The sequence below is a fragment of the Acanthisitta chloris genome, unplaced genomic scaffold (genome assembly GCF_000695815.1).
Source record: "Acanthisitta chloris isolate BGI_N310 unplaced genomic scaffold, ASM69581v1 scaffold18882, whole genome shotgun sequence".
In the NCBI taxonomy this organism is placed as follows: domain Eukaryota; kingdom Metazoa; phylum Chordata; class Aves; order Passeriformes; family Acanthisittidae; genus Acanthisitta; species Acanthisitta chloris.
The window spans coordinates 2299-17052 of record NW_008662377.1 but is presented as its reverse complement, the minus strand read 5'-3'; the positions used below and the strand labels follow the sequence as shown (position 1 = coordinate 17052).

At 41.3% G+C, this 14754-nt stretch overlaps 1 protein-coding gene across 1 annotated transcript; it reads right to left on the bottom strand.

Moving 5' to 3' along the window:
• Window positions 1–4391: 4391 nt before the first annotated feature.
• Window positions 4392–14284, bottom strand: CDADC1 (cytidine and dCMP deaminase domain containing 1). Its single transcript, XM_009070582.1, has 8 exons — window positions 14192–14284; window positions 12395–12572; window positions 11032–11610; window positions 9073–9122; window positions 7844–8013; window positions 6606–6795; window positions 5947–6007; window positions 4392–4720 (listed from the first exon to the last, which is right to left on the bottom strand). The coding sequence occupies exons 1-8, from the start codon at window positions 14282–14284 to the stop codon at window positions 4647–4649; spliced, it is 1395 nt and encodes a 464-aa protein (XP_009068830.1). The 3' UTR covers window positions 4392–4646.
• Between the last annotated feature and the right edge of the window lie 470 nt (window positions 14285–14754).

The window sequence follows — 14754 nt, the reverse complement described above, 5'->3', positions numbered from 1 at the left end:
AGGAACAGCCTGCTCCAGCGTGGGTCCTGCACAGGGTCACAGGTCCTGCCAGCAATCCTGCTCCAGTGGGCTTCTCTCTCCATGGGGACACGGGTCCTGCCAGGAGCCTGCTCCAGCACAGGCTTCCCACGGGGTGACAGCCTACCTTGAGCATCCACCTGCTCCAGCATGGGCTCCTCCATGGGCTGCAGGGGACAGTGCCACACCACGGTCTGCACTGCGGGGGAATCTGCTCCAGCTCCTGGAGCACCTCCTCCCCTGGTTGTTTCCCTCACATATTCTCACTCCTCTCTCTGTCTGCAAGTGCTTTCGTGCAGGCTTTATTTATCTTTTGGCTTTTCCCCCCTTCTTAAATACATTATCCCAGAGGTGCTACCACTGTCTCTGATTGACCTGACCTTGGCCAGCGGGCAGTCCATCCTGGAGCCAGCTGGCATTGGCTCCGCTGGAAATGGGGGAAGCTTCTGACAGCTTCCTACAGAACCCACCCCTGAAGCCACCCACTACCAAAACCATGTCATACAAACCCTGTACAACAGTAATCAAGATCTATTAGAAATCAGCAGGCATCATCGGCCTTCTTTGCTTTCCTATTCTCCAAGCAGTGTCACTTAATGGAGCTAACAAATTAAAGCCAGAAATTTGAAGTCTGATTTGCAGGCACAATGGTTGAAAATAAAAAAATCTATTTAGAGGACTGCAAAGCTTTTCAAGAGTAGTTTCCACATTAAACATGGCTCTGGGAAGCCTGTCCCACTGCCAGCCTGGCTGTGCTCCTTACTGCTCACCGTGTCTCTACTGTGACATTTCAGTTCAAGAGCACTTCTGAAAGGCATCTCCCATCTGTCCCTGCTTACTGCATGTGGCTCCGTGACACGAGCAACTCTTGGAGGGCATTGAGTTTCCTTTCAGATTAAGTTTAACAGGAAAACAAACTGTAGGATAGCCCTAATGCACTCCACTGGCTATGAGGCCCTCAATTCACATGCCCAGGCTGGAACTAGCTGGATGTAAAATCCCTGATGGGTCAGACCCCCAGCATCACCCACTTCATGCTACAGACTCACTCCCCTTCAGCCACACTGCAGACTGGCACAGCCATTGGCCCCAGTCACCACAGCTATCCCTCACAGCTCTGTGGTGGCTGGGAATTAGGACATCTGTGTATGCCCACAGAGGCAGTCCAGGGCAACAAGGCAGGAGGCAAAGCAGGGACCAGTTGTACTGCTGGATTGTCAACTTTTGTCCACTATGGTCCTTTCCAACCAAGGAACAGGCTGTGGAGGTGGCAGCTCACACAGTGCTCCCTGAGGCAGTTCTTACCCTCCTGAGGAAGAAGGAATTAATGCTCACAGGCAGAGGAAGGGGATCCCAGCCTTTTCCCAAGGCTGGCAGGAGGCAGTCTCATGTTGAGACAAATTCTTCAGGCAGAGCAGAGAGAGGCTATGTGGCTCAGCAAACTGAGCTGCAGGAGCAAGGGCAGCACTGGGCCCACAGAGGGTGTGAGCATTTCAAAGCACTCTGAAACGTTCCTAATAACCCAAGGCACTTAAAAATACACTCTTCAGTACTTACTGTCGGATTAATTTATTAGCAGAAAACATGTTTTGCTGTAAGGCAGACAATTAACAGAGAATTTCTGTAATTCTCAGTCAAGAGGCCAAATTATTACTGATCGTTAATACCTGCAATTAAGATGACTGTTCTGAAATGAATGGAAGAGACCCAAAATGCATATGGAAATTTCATACAATATATAAAATATATAACTTTTACATTTCTTGAGTAAATACTTTGTAGTTTTTATGTAAGAAACAAATATCCTAGAGTTCATTTGCAAAACAAGCACTGCAGGAGATGTCCAATCTTCTGTGGCTCTCCCTGGTAAGCAGACAAGCACAGCAGCACCTACAGAGTCCATAGGCTGAGAGAAAAATCCCACTCACATTATTCCTGTGAGCCAAGATACAGACTTTACTTTGTCATTCCAGTAAAAATGAAAGAAGTCTGGTTACACCAATAATCAGAGCCTACAGAAATTTGTGAGCCTCTGGAGGAGTCTGTAGAATACAGCAAGACAGAAATAAAGCCAGGCTTCCAAGCCTTCAGCCTTGCAAGCAATTCCAAGTTTCACAGAAAGTTTTGTACAAAAATCCTGTTTTTTAAAAAAATGGTAAAAAGTAAAGGTAGAATCCTAACTCCTCCTGAAGTACAGGTTACCAGCAGCATTCACCGCAGTGTAGTTATTTCATGTATGTGATACTTGATTTGTATCTTGATTTACTTCTCTGTGTACCCAGCCCACCTATGGTATTTCGAGGACTTAAATTTCAGCTTTTCCTATAAAGACATAGATTGAACCAATTTTCATACCAGCAGATCAATCAGTATAAAACTTGAAGGGGCCTTAAACCTGGCCCTGTTCCTTTCCTTGCTTCTACCTCAAGTAGAAGAGCATTGCTAATGGACTGTGGAAACAAGAAGGTTTCAGTGGGTGGAGTGGGGCAGATTTTTTTTTTCTAATTTGGACAGTGTTCTTCTGATCTGTAGAAAAAGCTAAGAGTAATTATTCTGACACAAGATGCTTACAAGAAGTGAGGGAGCAAATATGCCAAATAAAATATTTATGATTTAAAAACCCATTGTGACACATTTGACTTTAACCTCATAGGAAAGCTGCAAACAATGAAACTAGAGAATCCTTGATCAGAGGAAAAAACTGTCCTTCTGAGGTTTGTACAGCATCCAGATCAATAACTTAATCCTCTTGCAGCTGGATCTGCTCATCCTGCATTCAGGACCTGGGTTCCTCAACACCAGATGACAAGACCTGGTGAAGTGGCAGCTCAGCAATGTCCTCATGAGCTACTGTGAGAAAACACTCTTTTGAGGTGTCTGATACTAAAATGAATTTCATCATCCCCCCCTTAGCTGAGAAACAGGGTCAGATTTTTCTCTTTCATGCTCTACCTGGTCCTGGGAAATGAAGCTGTATGCAGCCTTAGCAAGGTGGCAGTGGTGCAGGGGGTCAGCCAGTTCCCTGATGGAATTTCTGCTGCTAACCCTGCAGGTACCACACTCAACCAGCAGCCCTGGAATAGCCTTCAATCTACCTAGGCTCAGAGAAACAGCAGCTTCTCCAGCTCCAGGAAAAGAGAATTCTCATGGTGGTAAGAGGATATAAGCATTCCCCAGTTCTAAAGTCCAGGTACTCAAAAATGAGCCATGGGGAACCATAGCTCTTTCCTGCAGATTCAAGCATCAAGAACTGTACCTTAAATTACAGGACCAGTAGCCAAACTGGGTAAGAACAGACTCCACATAATGAATGTCATGTTAAGAGTATCCTATCACAGCTTTGCTATCTAGTTCCAAACTTTTCCAAAACCTAAAAGAAATAAAGAGAACGTATAGCAGCATCTTAAGACATGATTTCCCTTCTAGGACTTTAAGGTGGGCAGCAAAGACAAGATGCATGAATGAACTGGGAAAGGGATGTTTAAATATCCCACCAGCAGCTGCAGAAAAAGGCTTAAGGTGTTTGCACTTGAGAGCTCAGCAGAGGAGTGAACAGAAAGTCTCGGTACATTTGCTAAAACAAATAGGTCAGATTCAAAGCAGCAAACAGATGGGAATAAGGAGGAAGACTTCTCAAAAGATGCAGGGTACAACTCTCTTCTGGTTACCCATTACCTATCCCCTTGAAACTACCAACAGCACTAGACTGCAGTTTCACTGGCTGTTTTAATGTCACCCTTGCTCCAGCCTAGTCATCCAGAGAGACTGGCACCTGAAAAGATTTGGACTATTCCACTGGTACAGATCATCCTGTCTAAGGAACATCTGACAATGAGCTTCTGTAGTCCCATAAGCCTGTTAGTGAAGATTAACAAAACCCAAACACTAGCAATCTTCACATAGTATGTAGGGGCCAGTGAGCTGCATACAGCCAAATTGCTTTAGGCCTGCATCCAGAAGCTGACAAAAAGCAAAGCTTATCTTTGTCTTCATTAATCAAGATGGACTGCATATGAGGAAGCACACAGAGCAGCAAGGCAAGTACCATACAGAAAACAGCTCTGCTGCTATGGTAGTTGGAAGACAGTGAGACAAGAGTGATCTCCAAATCATTTACCTAGCAATGATTGCTATCCCAATGCTTTTGTGTCCATTTTACTGAGAAGCAAAAGCCACTTTTGGGAACAGGAATAGTTGCTGGTGATTATTTATCTACTGTTTCCTAGAAGATTCCCTTGATGATTGTATTTGAAGAACTAGGGCTTATTTCTGCATTCTGCTAGTCCAGAACTTAGAAATTCACTCCCTCAATCCACACACCAAGCAAGAAAGACAGTTTTATTCTTTCTCTGCTCTACCATCAATAAACTTTCAGTATACTTTTTAAACCTGTTAACAATAATTAGCCACCCAGTTACTTTCACAGAAATAAAAAAGCAGCATTTTTTCGCCAGGAGCTTCTAAATTAAAAGACCCTCAGGTAATTCCATAAAACATTAAAGACATCATAAATAAACTTATTCTAAAATTCACTTTCCAAACAATAAATAAAACTCTTCCTTATTTGAAAGTGCAAACAGGCTGTATTATAAAAAGTATGGAGCAAGACTGCAGAAGTGCTTAATTATTCAGTAGTGACCAAGACACAGTTTCTTGTTTTGGTGCTGCTGTTCATCCAGAGATTTTGTTTTCTGGACCCCATCTAAATTAAAAAATACACATGAAACATTAAGGCAATACCAAGAATAATCTAAATACTCAAGACATACAGGCACACTGGAATAACACTGGGGGTGGGGAGGGGGTGGAGATTGCCTTCTTCCCCTTACAGAGGAACATGCAGTAACATAGTTGAGAGGAACATACTAAGGAAAGAGCAGGTTGAAACAGTTCAGTGTGGAAAATGCAAGAGCACCATCTTAAAGAAAACACTGTTAAAGAAACGAGCCATGGTAAAGGTTGTCAAACAAAGTACCCCAAGGCAAACCTTTCTCCAGCTGGGTCTAAAACCCATTAACAGAGAGAGGGACAAACAAGCCCTAACATTTTGCAGTGATCACTACTGCCATAAACACTACTCCGAGCCCTTCTCTCCCACCTTCCCTTGGAACATAAGGAAGTAGCTAACAAAGACTTTTCCAGTAACCTATCTCACTACATTAGGAATTAGCTTGGAATATGTGTCTATTCGTGTGCTAGAAAAAAACACCCTCATTCTTTTTTATACCCCTAGCAGGGTATTCAATGCTTTGAGTAACTGCAAACTCCCTACCTTTACACTCCGTATCTTCATGCTTGAGGAACAAAAATTATCTAGCAGCTTTTTCCACATTATTTTCCCCTCTGGACAAGAATCATTTTAAGGTTTGGTAGCTGACAGTAGATGCCTATGGTGGGTCCCTTTTGTAGCACCAAAGGCTTCAACCTAAGACTTCTCTAAACTGTGTATTTAGAAGATGACAGCTCCCTTGCTTCAGGGGTGTGTGACAACAAGGATTTTGTGACCTTTATAGTACACATGTGCATATATACACGCAAATATAAAAGAAGCACTGAAGTGTTCTGCACCACACATACAAATGACTTGAAAAAATGGCACTCTTATCAGAACACAGTATGATGTCTTTATAGAATAAAGCAATAAATTAGTCCAAAATGACCTATGTGCAAACCAGCATGTTGTTGATAGTGATAACAGCATGACTAGATTTTGTAACGTGTGTCAATGCCAAGCATTTGTTAAAACCAGCTTGGTTTTGATTTAGTTAGTTCATATATCCAAAAAGCTCAGAGAAGTCTTCATAGCAAAATTTAATGCATTGAAATCGTGATTAAGACTAACGAATTCCAGAGGGATTTGGGTTTGTTTAAAACCTGATCTCACTTATTGACCTCAGTCGTAAAATGAATTAATGAAGAAATACTTACTTTCCCTGGCTGTAGGGTCATGGAATTCAAGGGCATTAGTGTGCAATGGATTCAGTTGCCACTGGTAAAAGAGGAAGAAAATGTTAACTTATTCCAGAAAACAGACCAAGGAGCAAAGGGAGAAAGGAAAAGTACCCTAGAGTCCTTCACTGTGAGGCATGACTAGGGATGAGGCAGGAAATGAAGGGCTCCCCTCAAACACACACTTGCTTTAGGAATAAACAGCTACTAAAGGATGTGTAACCATTTAGTCCCTTGAAAAAGGGGAAACAAACTTGTTCAAACCGATAGTGCTGCAGTTTGTCATGGTGAGTGCCCTGAGTGAGGTACACTTGGGGCCACCTTCAAAACCCACCGCAGCTCCTTCAGGAGCTCCTGGAAGGGCCTACAAGATCACACAGTGATCTCCCACATCAGCTGGCATGCTGTGACAGGGGAGGCTTGGAGGGAAATCTTCAATGCAGATAAAGAAAACAGATGCTTGGCCCCACTATGTGGCTTATGGCACAGTACTTCTTCCCAGTATTGTGACTGAGCAAGCCCTCATTCCACTCACTTGACTCAACAGCACAACACTCCTCTATGCTGGCTGCAGGTTAACTGCTCACTCTATTCTCCCATCAATGCTGCCCACAGCTTTTAGACATTTAGACACTTACTGTAAATTTGCTTACACCCTCGAGTTCACCAAACTTCATATAAGATATGTCTGCTTTCTTTTTTCCAGCATCAACATCTCCCGCATAGATCTGCTTGATACCAGCTCCTTTAATTAAAGGGACACATTCATCACAGGGACATTTTGTCACAAATATCATGCTTCTTTCATCTGGCTTTATTTCTCGACACCTACAAGCAGGCAGAAAACAGAATTTCAGAGTTTAAATCTTGACAGTTTTGAATCACGGTAAAATTAATACCTCACAAGAGGAAGCAAAGAAGTGTTATCTGCTCTCAGAAGCCATTTATTCCTAATCAAGTGCACAAGTACACAATGGTATCTGGTTTGGGTTTACTATCTGTGAACAAAACACGCATCCCACATCTCCACGAGTATCATTGCTGGAAGCCTCATCAATTGCCACACTTCCATATTTGAGACTATAGCATGGTCTAGCAGGAAGCAGAGGCAGTGCCTTGTATCTTAAGGGTAACTGAAGGAATGGATATTCTTTAAATAACAAGTTCACTTAAAGAGTCTGAAAAACCCCAGGAGCTGACTGGGTCCATACACACCCAAGTTCTACATCACAAGCATAAACAAGACCATGATTGCAATCCACACTTCATCACAGTGACATCATGCATTGCCCTGGTTCTGGCTGGCATACTTAATTTTCTTCTCAGTAGCTGATACAATGCTGTGTTTCGGACACACTAAGAGAGTAATGTTGATGAAACACTGATGTTTTGGCTGTCGTTAGGTCATGTTTATCCTAAGTCAAGGACTTTTCATGGTCACATGCCCAGCTGGCAAGGAGGTGCACAAAAAACTGGGAGGGAACACAGCCAGGACAGGTGACACGAACTGGCCCGGGTGATATTCCACACCATAGAATGTCATGCCCAGTGTATAAACTGAGGGAATCATCTGCAAGGGGTCTGGCATCGATCAGTGGGTGGTGAGCAATTGCAACACTTGGTTTTTCCTTGAGTTTTATCTTCTTTTTTGTTATTATTACTATTATTGTTATTATCAATTATTAAACTGTTCTTACTTCAACCTACAAGTCTTACTTTTGATTCTCCTCCCCATTCCACCTGTGCAAGTGTGGGGGGTGAGCAAGTGGCTGTGTGATGCTTAGTTGCCAGCTGGGCTTAAACCACAACACCCATTTGTTGTGGAATTGTTCCTGAACCATCTCATTCTTTTCTGTAGTAAAAATAAACCCATTACCTGAATGTCAAGGCGTTTTGCTCCGCATGTATAATGTATCTGAACTTTCTGATTTCCCGATCTTTTTGCTTATCATCCATGTGTGGAAAATCAGCATATTCAGATCCAACAGGAAAGGCATTGTAACCACAGCCTACAAAATACATTGCTCCTGTTCCATCACAGCTTCTCTGCAACAGTAAGCAAAGCGTCAAATTTGGAGGTATTTAGACTGAGTTCTCAGTCAAAGCGTTGTGCAATGTATACTTTCACATTATCAGTTCATGCCAAATTACAGCAGTTAAAGGAGAGCTCAGCTCTTGCTGACTGCTCCATGTGTGTATGGAGCATTTCCACTGAGCTCTGTAGGAAAAGTGCAACACCTCAGACATGCTGCACCAGGCTTCAGAGGCTTTCCTTTTGGCAAGTAATACTGACAGCAGGGATAAGAAGTCTGAAGGGTTTACTCCTTAAGCCTTTCTGCAGTGTAGACAATTAAAGACAGCTGGAGTTCAACCCTGATGTGCCAGAAACTGTTCCACTTGTCTCCCAGCAGACACAGTGACCAGTGGGCTGATAAGTAGCAATCAGGGATTGAAATCAGAACAAGGAACAAAACAGCAATAAGCAGCTGATGACTGAAGTGCTAAAACAAATGAAGTGTTGCATCTGCATGAAGAATGAGGCTTCCTGGGATTGGTAACATACAGAATCAGAGATATAAAGAAATAAAAACTTCATGTTTGGATGGGAAAAAGCACCATAACAATATTTGTAGAAAAGCACCACTTTGATCCAAAAAGGAATGTGCTAAAGCCAGTGGAGCACTTCAACTGCAATAAGTATCCTCAAGATATTGTCAGGCTATAATTGCACTGAGACCTCTCAAAAAACAGAGCTGCAAAGAGGGACCATGCAGAGTAGGCACATGCTGCCCAATTAGCAGCTGGGGGAAGATTTTGTAGCCAGGATACCTGAAATAACTGACAATGAGTAGGGAAGCAGCCACACTGAAGAGCTAGGCAGAGACTCTGTCATAGTTACAAAAATAATTTATACTTCCCCTTCATCTGGACAGCACAACAATGAACCAGTCACTAACTTACTTAGTTACATGAAAATTGCAAGCTTTCTATAGTGCTCTGTGTCTGTATGAAAAACAGAAGTGCATAAACTCAAAGGAAAATAACAAGCTTAAAGCAAGTGTATGAACTGTGAATGCAAGGAAAAGTAACTTTTTCAATACTTACTGATTTTTCTTCTGCCCAAATAATAGCTCCAACTCCAGTTTTATGATCCTCTACAATACATAACATTTTAGGAGTAAATAACAAATAAAGCACTTCTGAGTCAACTAACCATTAACATATGACATCCTAGAGTAAGGAATAACATTTATTGTTGCTCTGTGGACAGGAGGAAAGAAATGCAGAAAGATTAAGAGTTTTGAAATCATATGAGCCTACTGTAAAAGCTGGGTGTGCTTTAACTACAAGGCAGTCACTCCAGGACTCTGCTGTGTATCACAAATGCAGTGAAGTAACCCACAGGATTATAAAAAAATGTGTGCCAAGAATATCCATGGACAGGTTCACTGATGTGAGATGGCAAACTGATAAAAACCTTCTTGTTTACTACTTAATTTCTGCCATTCTATAAGTTTATGGTTCTGTGAACTGAATTCCTACCAATATTAGTTGTATTTTACACTCAGTTCAGAGACAAAATATTAAAAATTGGATTTTGAGAGCTGTTTTCTGCCACCACCATAGGAAAACTGGAAAAGAAGTTTCATTATGTGACTTGGAAGGCTTTTATGGAACTTGGAAATCTTCCCTCGTAGCTATTGATGAGAGTCTTGGGCAGTTAAGAAAGATCATATCAGGAAGAAAGAAAAGTTTCAGGCTTCCATGGATTAATATTGCAGAACATGTTGTTTCCATTAATCATTTCCATCATCCTTAGTATCACTACTACATACCACATACAATCACTCAAAGAGGATCTTTCCTGCCAAAGATATATTTTATGCAAACGGGCTTTATTTATGTTCTGCATATCTATTAATCACTGATGAAGCGATTAAGATGATAAACACTGATTAAGCCAGCACAGAAAACATTCTATGATCTTGGTCCCCTTACATCCATCTATATGATATGTAAAGCATCTAAATATGTGTGTGTGCTACTATTTATTTTAATTTCATTACAGGATTAAATTGGAATAAGAGTTTGCTAAAAAAACGAATCCGTACTGAATACCACAGATAAAACTGAATTTTGCTGCCCCAAGCAGCAACATTCTGTCATTCTATCTTGCTCTGTACAACTCTAGTTGCACAAAGAACTCACAATTGGTTCCATGAAACTTCTGAATTACTTCTAAAGACACAATCTCCTCTGCAGTCTTTGTGATCAAATTTGTGGAGGGTACTTGCTTTGATAAGTTGGTTTTGTGTGTCTGTTGGGGGATTAGTTTTGGTTTGTTTTATATATGTTCTATTTATTAGTTTATAATGGTTTATAAAAAAGCAACTATCTTATCTAGAGGGCAAAAGCATCACTAAGGAGTACCACCAAGCTTTAAGTCTTCATATTCTGTTCTCTGAAAGATCTTAACCAGTTTACTGCATTGCTACCCAGACAAAATAAAGTAGCTGAGAGGTCATCTCTATCAAGAGAATCAATAACTATCCTTCCACCCCAGAAGCCTGTATATAAAACTCCAGCATCTGTGCAAAGAAAACCCCCATCAAATATATAAGCACTTCCACTAATAAGATTAGAGCTAGAAGGCTTAATATAACTGTACTTAACGCCCTCCTGAAAGGATATTATTTCACTGCTTTTTTTTCTTAAGAAGTATACATAATCTGTTTGAAATACTGGCATCTTGTGAAACCTCAGTAAAAAGAGCAGCTTGAAGAATTTAGATGTCATTCTGCTCTATTTTCAGATGGGTGTTGGACATGTTGGCAGGGCAGGGTTTGCCCTGTGAAATACCTGAACTGATTTTCTCTTGGAAAGCTTTCACACACAATACTATGTACCCCTGTGGAGTCATAACTATAACTGCTGCACCTGTTTCACACACGTAAGAATGGAATTGAGCAGCTTGCTCAGGGAAGTATTTGGAAGAGTAAGCCTGAGATCAGGAAGTTGCTTTCTCAAGAGACCCATTCTTCCTCCACTACTGTAAGAACTCACCTGTGCGATATGCAAGTAGTCTGGCTTGTATCATGCAATGCCTTGCAATGTCTTGGGGCAAACACTGATCATCTGTTTCATTTGTTCGTTGTGGTTCACTATTGTAAAATCCAAAGCATCCGAAGACAGGGACGCTGGCAGCCACTGTTGCCAAGACCAAGACAAGTTCTTTCATATTTTGCCTAAGGTTGCTGAAGTATGGATTTTCACAGAGGTTCTCCAGTCCTATTGTCATCAGTATTTGCTTGTGCATTTCCTCATTTGAAATTAGGAATAAGCTTTCATACTCTTTTATCCTCTCCTGTCTACATGCAGTATAGAAGTCAGTATTACAGTCAGGCTGAGATTTTGCTATTTTCTGAATAAAATCAAGCTTGGTGGAAGTTTCTTCAATAAACTGTACCATATAGCACACCAAAGGCTGAAGCAGCACACACACACGAGCACGACTATTTGACTTCAGTCTCTCTACTGCTTTGGCATCTAGCTTTGCATCATCAGTACTCATGGGATTGGATGCCTCATTCTGCAAGCTGATTTCAGGATCTGCAGGCCAGTAGGAAATCCTGTTCACCCCGGCTGGAAGAGAAGACAATGCAGCAAAAGGAATCATGCAAGTACCTAACATAAACTCATAAACATAAAACTCACATATAACACTGAGTTTACTCCTCTAAGGCCTCGAGTGCTGCTTGAGGGGCATCTGGACAGCAAAATTGCTGGTAGATACAAGTGTCAAGGGGTTATTCAACTCAATAATCAGACTAGAGGCAAAAATTGGAGTTTCCCAAGTTCTAAGATCTTTGTGCCTCTTACCTACAACAGATACATTAACACCACACAAAAATGTCAGCACGAATACACGTTACTGCTGAGGTTACAAATCAATATTTGCAGAAGGGCTGTACCAGCAGATCCCATTTCAGGAAGTGAAAAATCTGGCTTGCCTTCATCTCCCTAGGGAAATTGAAACCCGTAGATACTCCCTGTGAAAAACCCACCCTTCCTCTGGTGTAACTGAGAAGCAACTGGAGGGCAAGTAAAAATGTAGCAATCTAGGCCTAATCATCAGGCTTACGGTTGCTGTGGCAAAGTGCAACAGGTAGGTCAGAATCTCAGCAGTGCATCCCAGCCAAGAGACAACCACCACCACCAATAGTTGCACAGAGAAACAGGGTTTCTGCAGCAAACCCTAGTTTCTTGACCATCAGCTCCAGGAAGTGTACATTCACCCTTGTGGAAAATACCAGCGCAAACTAAACAAATTAGGGATTAGCATTCACAACTGGGACAGTCCAACCTTTCTAACCTCACCAATCACAAGCATAAAATTTACTCCTGCTCTACTACAGTCATTGCTTACCATTTACAATCATTTTTAGACAAGTTGAGCATGGTTTTCTGGAGAAATAAAGATCACAGTTTTTAAGTCTCGATCCATGTTTAATGAGTGCAATCTGGCCAGCATGCAAGTCTGTACTGGAGCAATGAAGACCAATAATCTTCATGTTTTTCACCACAACTAGACCACTCTTCTTCACCTACAGAAAAAATGCATTACTATTATTATTTTTTTTTAACATCAAGTCCACAGAGATGTTACAGCTCTTCCTTGGGTAACAGTAGTCACCCAGCAGCAGAGCATATAGCTCTTCAGCACAAATTGTGATAGGAATCATGAAACAATCACTTTCCTAAGTTTGTTGTTTTGTTTTCATGTTTTCATCTGTTGATATCAGAGTGCCATGTCTCTGCCAAATTCCAAATAGGAACTTGTTGCAAATTTCAAACTTTTTCTGGACATTGCTTTGCCCATAAAAAAATCCAAAAGCAGCATAGAAAATTCTGTCAGTTAGAGCTGAAACCCCCCTCTGGATCAACCAGCATTTGGAAATACTTATGAATTTAATTCCTGTCTTAAGCGTGACCATCCTGGGAGCCCACAGCTTCTCTTGATTTACTTCTGTCTCTTAACTTATGGAAATGAATCCTGGTTCTAAACAATCTTCCATGGAAAAAGTCTGCACACAACAGACAAGAGCTATTACATCTGGATTCCCATGTATTGTGAGGAAACTGGATACAGGCTGGTTTGACGAAGCTGGTAAAGAGATCTCATTGTGCAATCCAGCTGCTACCGAACACTGATGCCTTAGATCTGTGAATTATTCAACTGCTTCGTGGTTACAGAAATGAGGCTGTGCTAAAGCCCTGCATAGAACCCAAGTGCCATTCCTAACTGAATTGCTAAATGTGAAACTGCTTTTGAAGGCTGTGTGGTGCTGCTCATTTACCCCTTTTTCAGCTCCAGCCAGGGACATACCAAGCTCTGAAAATGATACATGGTTATGCTCTGCACAACGCTGTAATCATTTTGAAGAGCACAGCCAGAACTCTGTTCCAGGACAGTCTGAAAATGTGCCTCTACTTTGAAGTGTGACTGGCTGCAATTTAGAAGACCCATTCTCAAGGACAGTTTCTTTTCATTGTCACTAAAGTAGTTACCTACAAGTTCTTGATCAGCAAACTTGAAATCAGATTTCAAGTTCTTGTGTGCATCTCCCCTGTATAAGAGAACTCATCCACAATCATGAACATTGTAATTCTAAAAGAGTACCCCTATGCCATCAACCACACCAACTTTAAAGCCATAACTAGTATATACACAGGACAGACCATGCCTCCTTTGTTATGGTCTTTAAAACACCCACCATTTTTTAGTGCTTGCTTTACCTCTTGGGGGTATCCCTTGCCTTTCAAAGTTTTTCAGAAATAGCATACTATTGAGCCATTTTGCTATTTTTCTCCCACAAATGGATTTTTTTCTACTTCTAAAAAATATTTGGAAAAAGTTTACTAGGTTTTTTTTCCCCTCCCTCTGGACTATCTGTCATGTTAGGTTAAATTCACTGCAGGAGCTGTTCAGAAAGACTAACCAACATTAAGCACAAACATTTTACCTTTTTTCAGAAATAGCATACTATTGAGCCATTTTGCTATTTTTCTCCCACAAATGGATTTTTTTCTACTTCTAAAAAATATTTGGAAAAAGTTTACTAGGTTTTTTTTCCCCTCCCTCTGGACTATCTGTCATGTTAGGTTAAATTCACTGCAGGAGCTGTTCAGAAAGACTAACCAACATTAAGCACAAACATTTTACCTGTGATCTGTTGCTCATGGGAAAGAGCTCCATCCAGAGACTGAATAAAGTAAAAAGATTGACCTTAGAAAGTCTTGGCATTTGACCTGTCATTAGAAGAAAAAAATAAATATTTATTAAAACATATTTATAAAGAAAGTTCACATTGTTGAACGTTAATTTTCAAGTCTTCTACGCCACAACTGCTACAGCAGCTGGTTCATCAACCCTTCTGCTGTTGCAGCAGCTAAATCCACACTGTCCTCTTCAGGGCAGTCACTATCAAGTCAGGATACTCACATCTGTATGCAGAGATCAGATTTGTGCAACAATAGGAAGTGCTGAAACTTTCACTGAAATCCAGTGAGTTAATTCTACTCAGAGGTGAAGAGCAGAAATCAGATCATCAGATCCCACATAACTTAATGCGCTAAAATGATTCACAGGTTACAGAAACCTGAGACACAGCTTCTGATTCAGCTTCAGGCTCACCACGGACAAGAGCAAAAATATCTGGACAGGCATTAGGATCTTACACAGACACCCACAGCGAGAGTCGATGAGCCACTGTGAAACCTTCCAAC

Excerpts from the sequence above, each read along its gene's own strand:
- CDADC1 (XM_009070582.1), bottom strand. The coding sequence starts at position 14,284 with ATGACAGGTCAAATGCCAAGACTTTCTAAGGTCAATCTTTTTACTTTA. Across the intron at positions 11,611-12,394 it reads TCTAAAAATGATTGTAAATG|CCGGGGTGAACAGGATTTCC; the intron begins GTAAGCAATGAC and ends CTTCTCTTCCAG. Across the intron at positions 6,796-7,843 it reads CAAAACGCCTTGACATTCAG|GTGTCGAGAAATAAAGCCAG; the intron begins GTAATGGGTTTA and ends GCCTGCTTGTAG.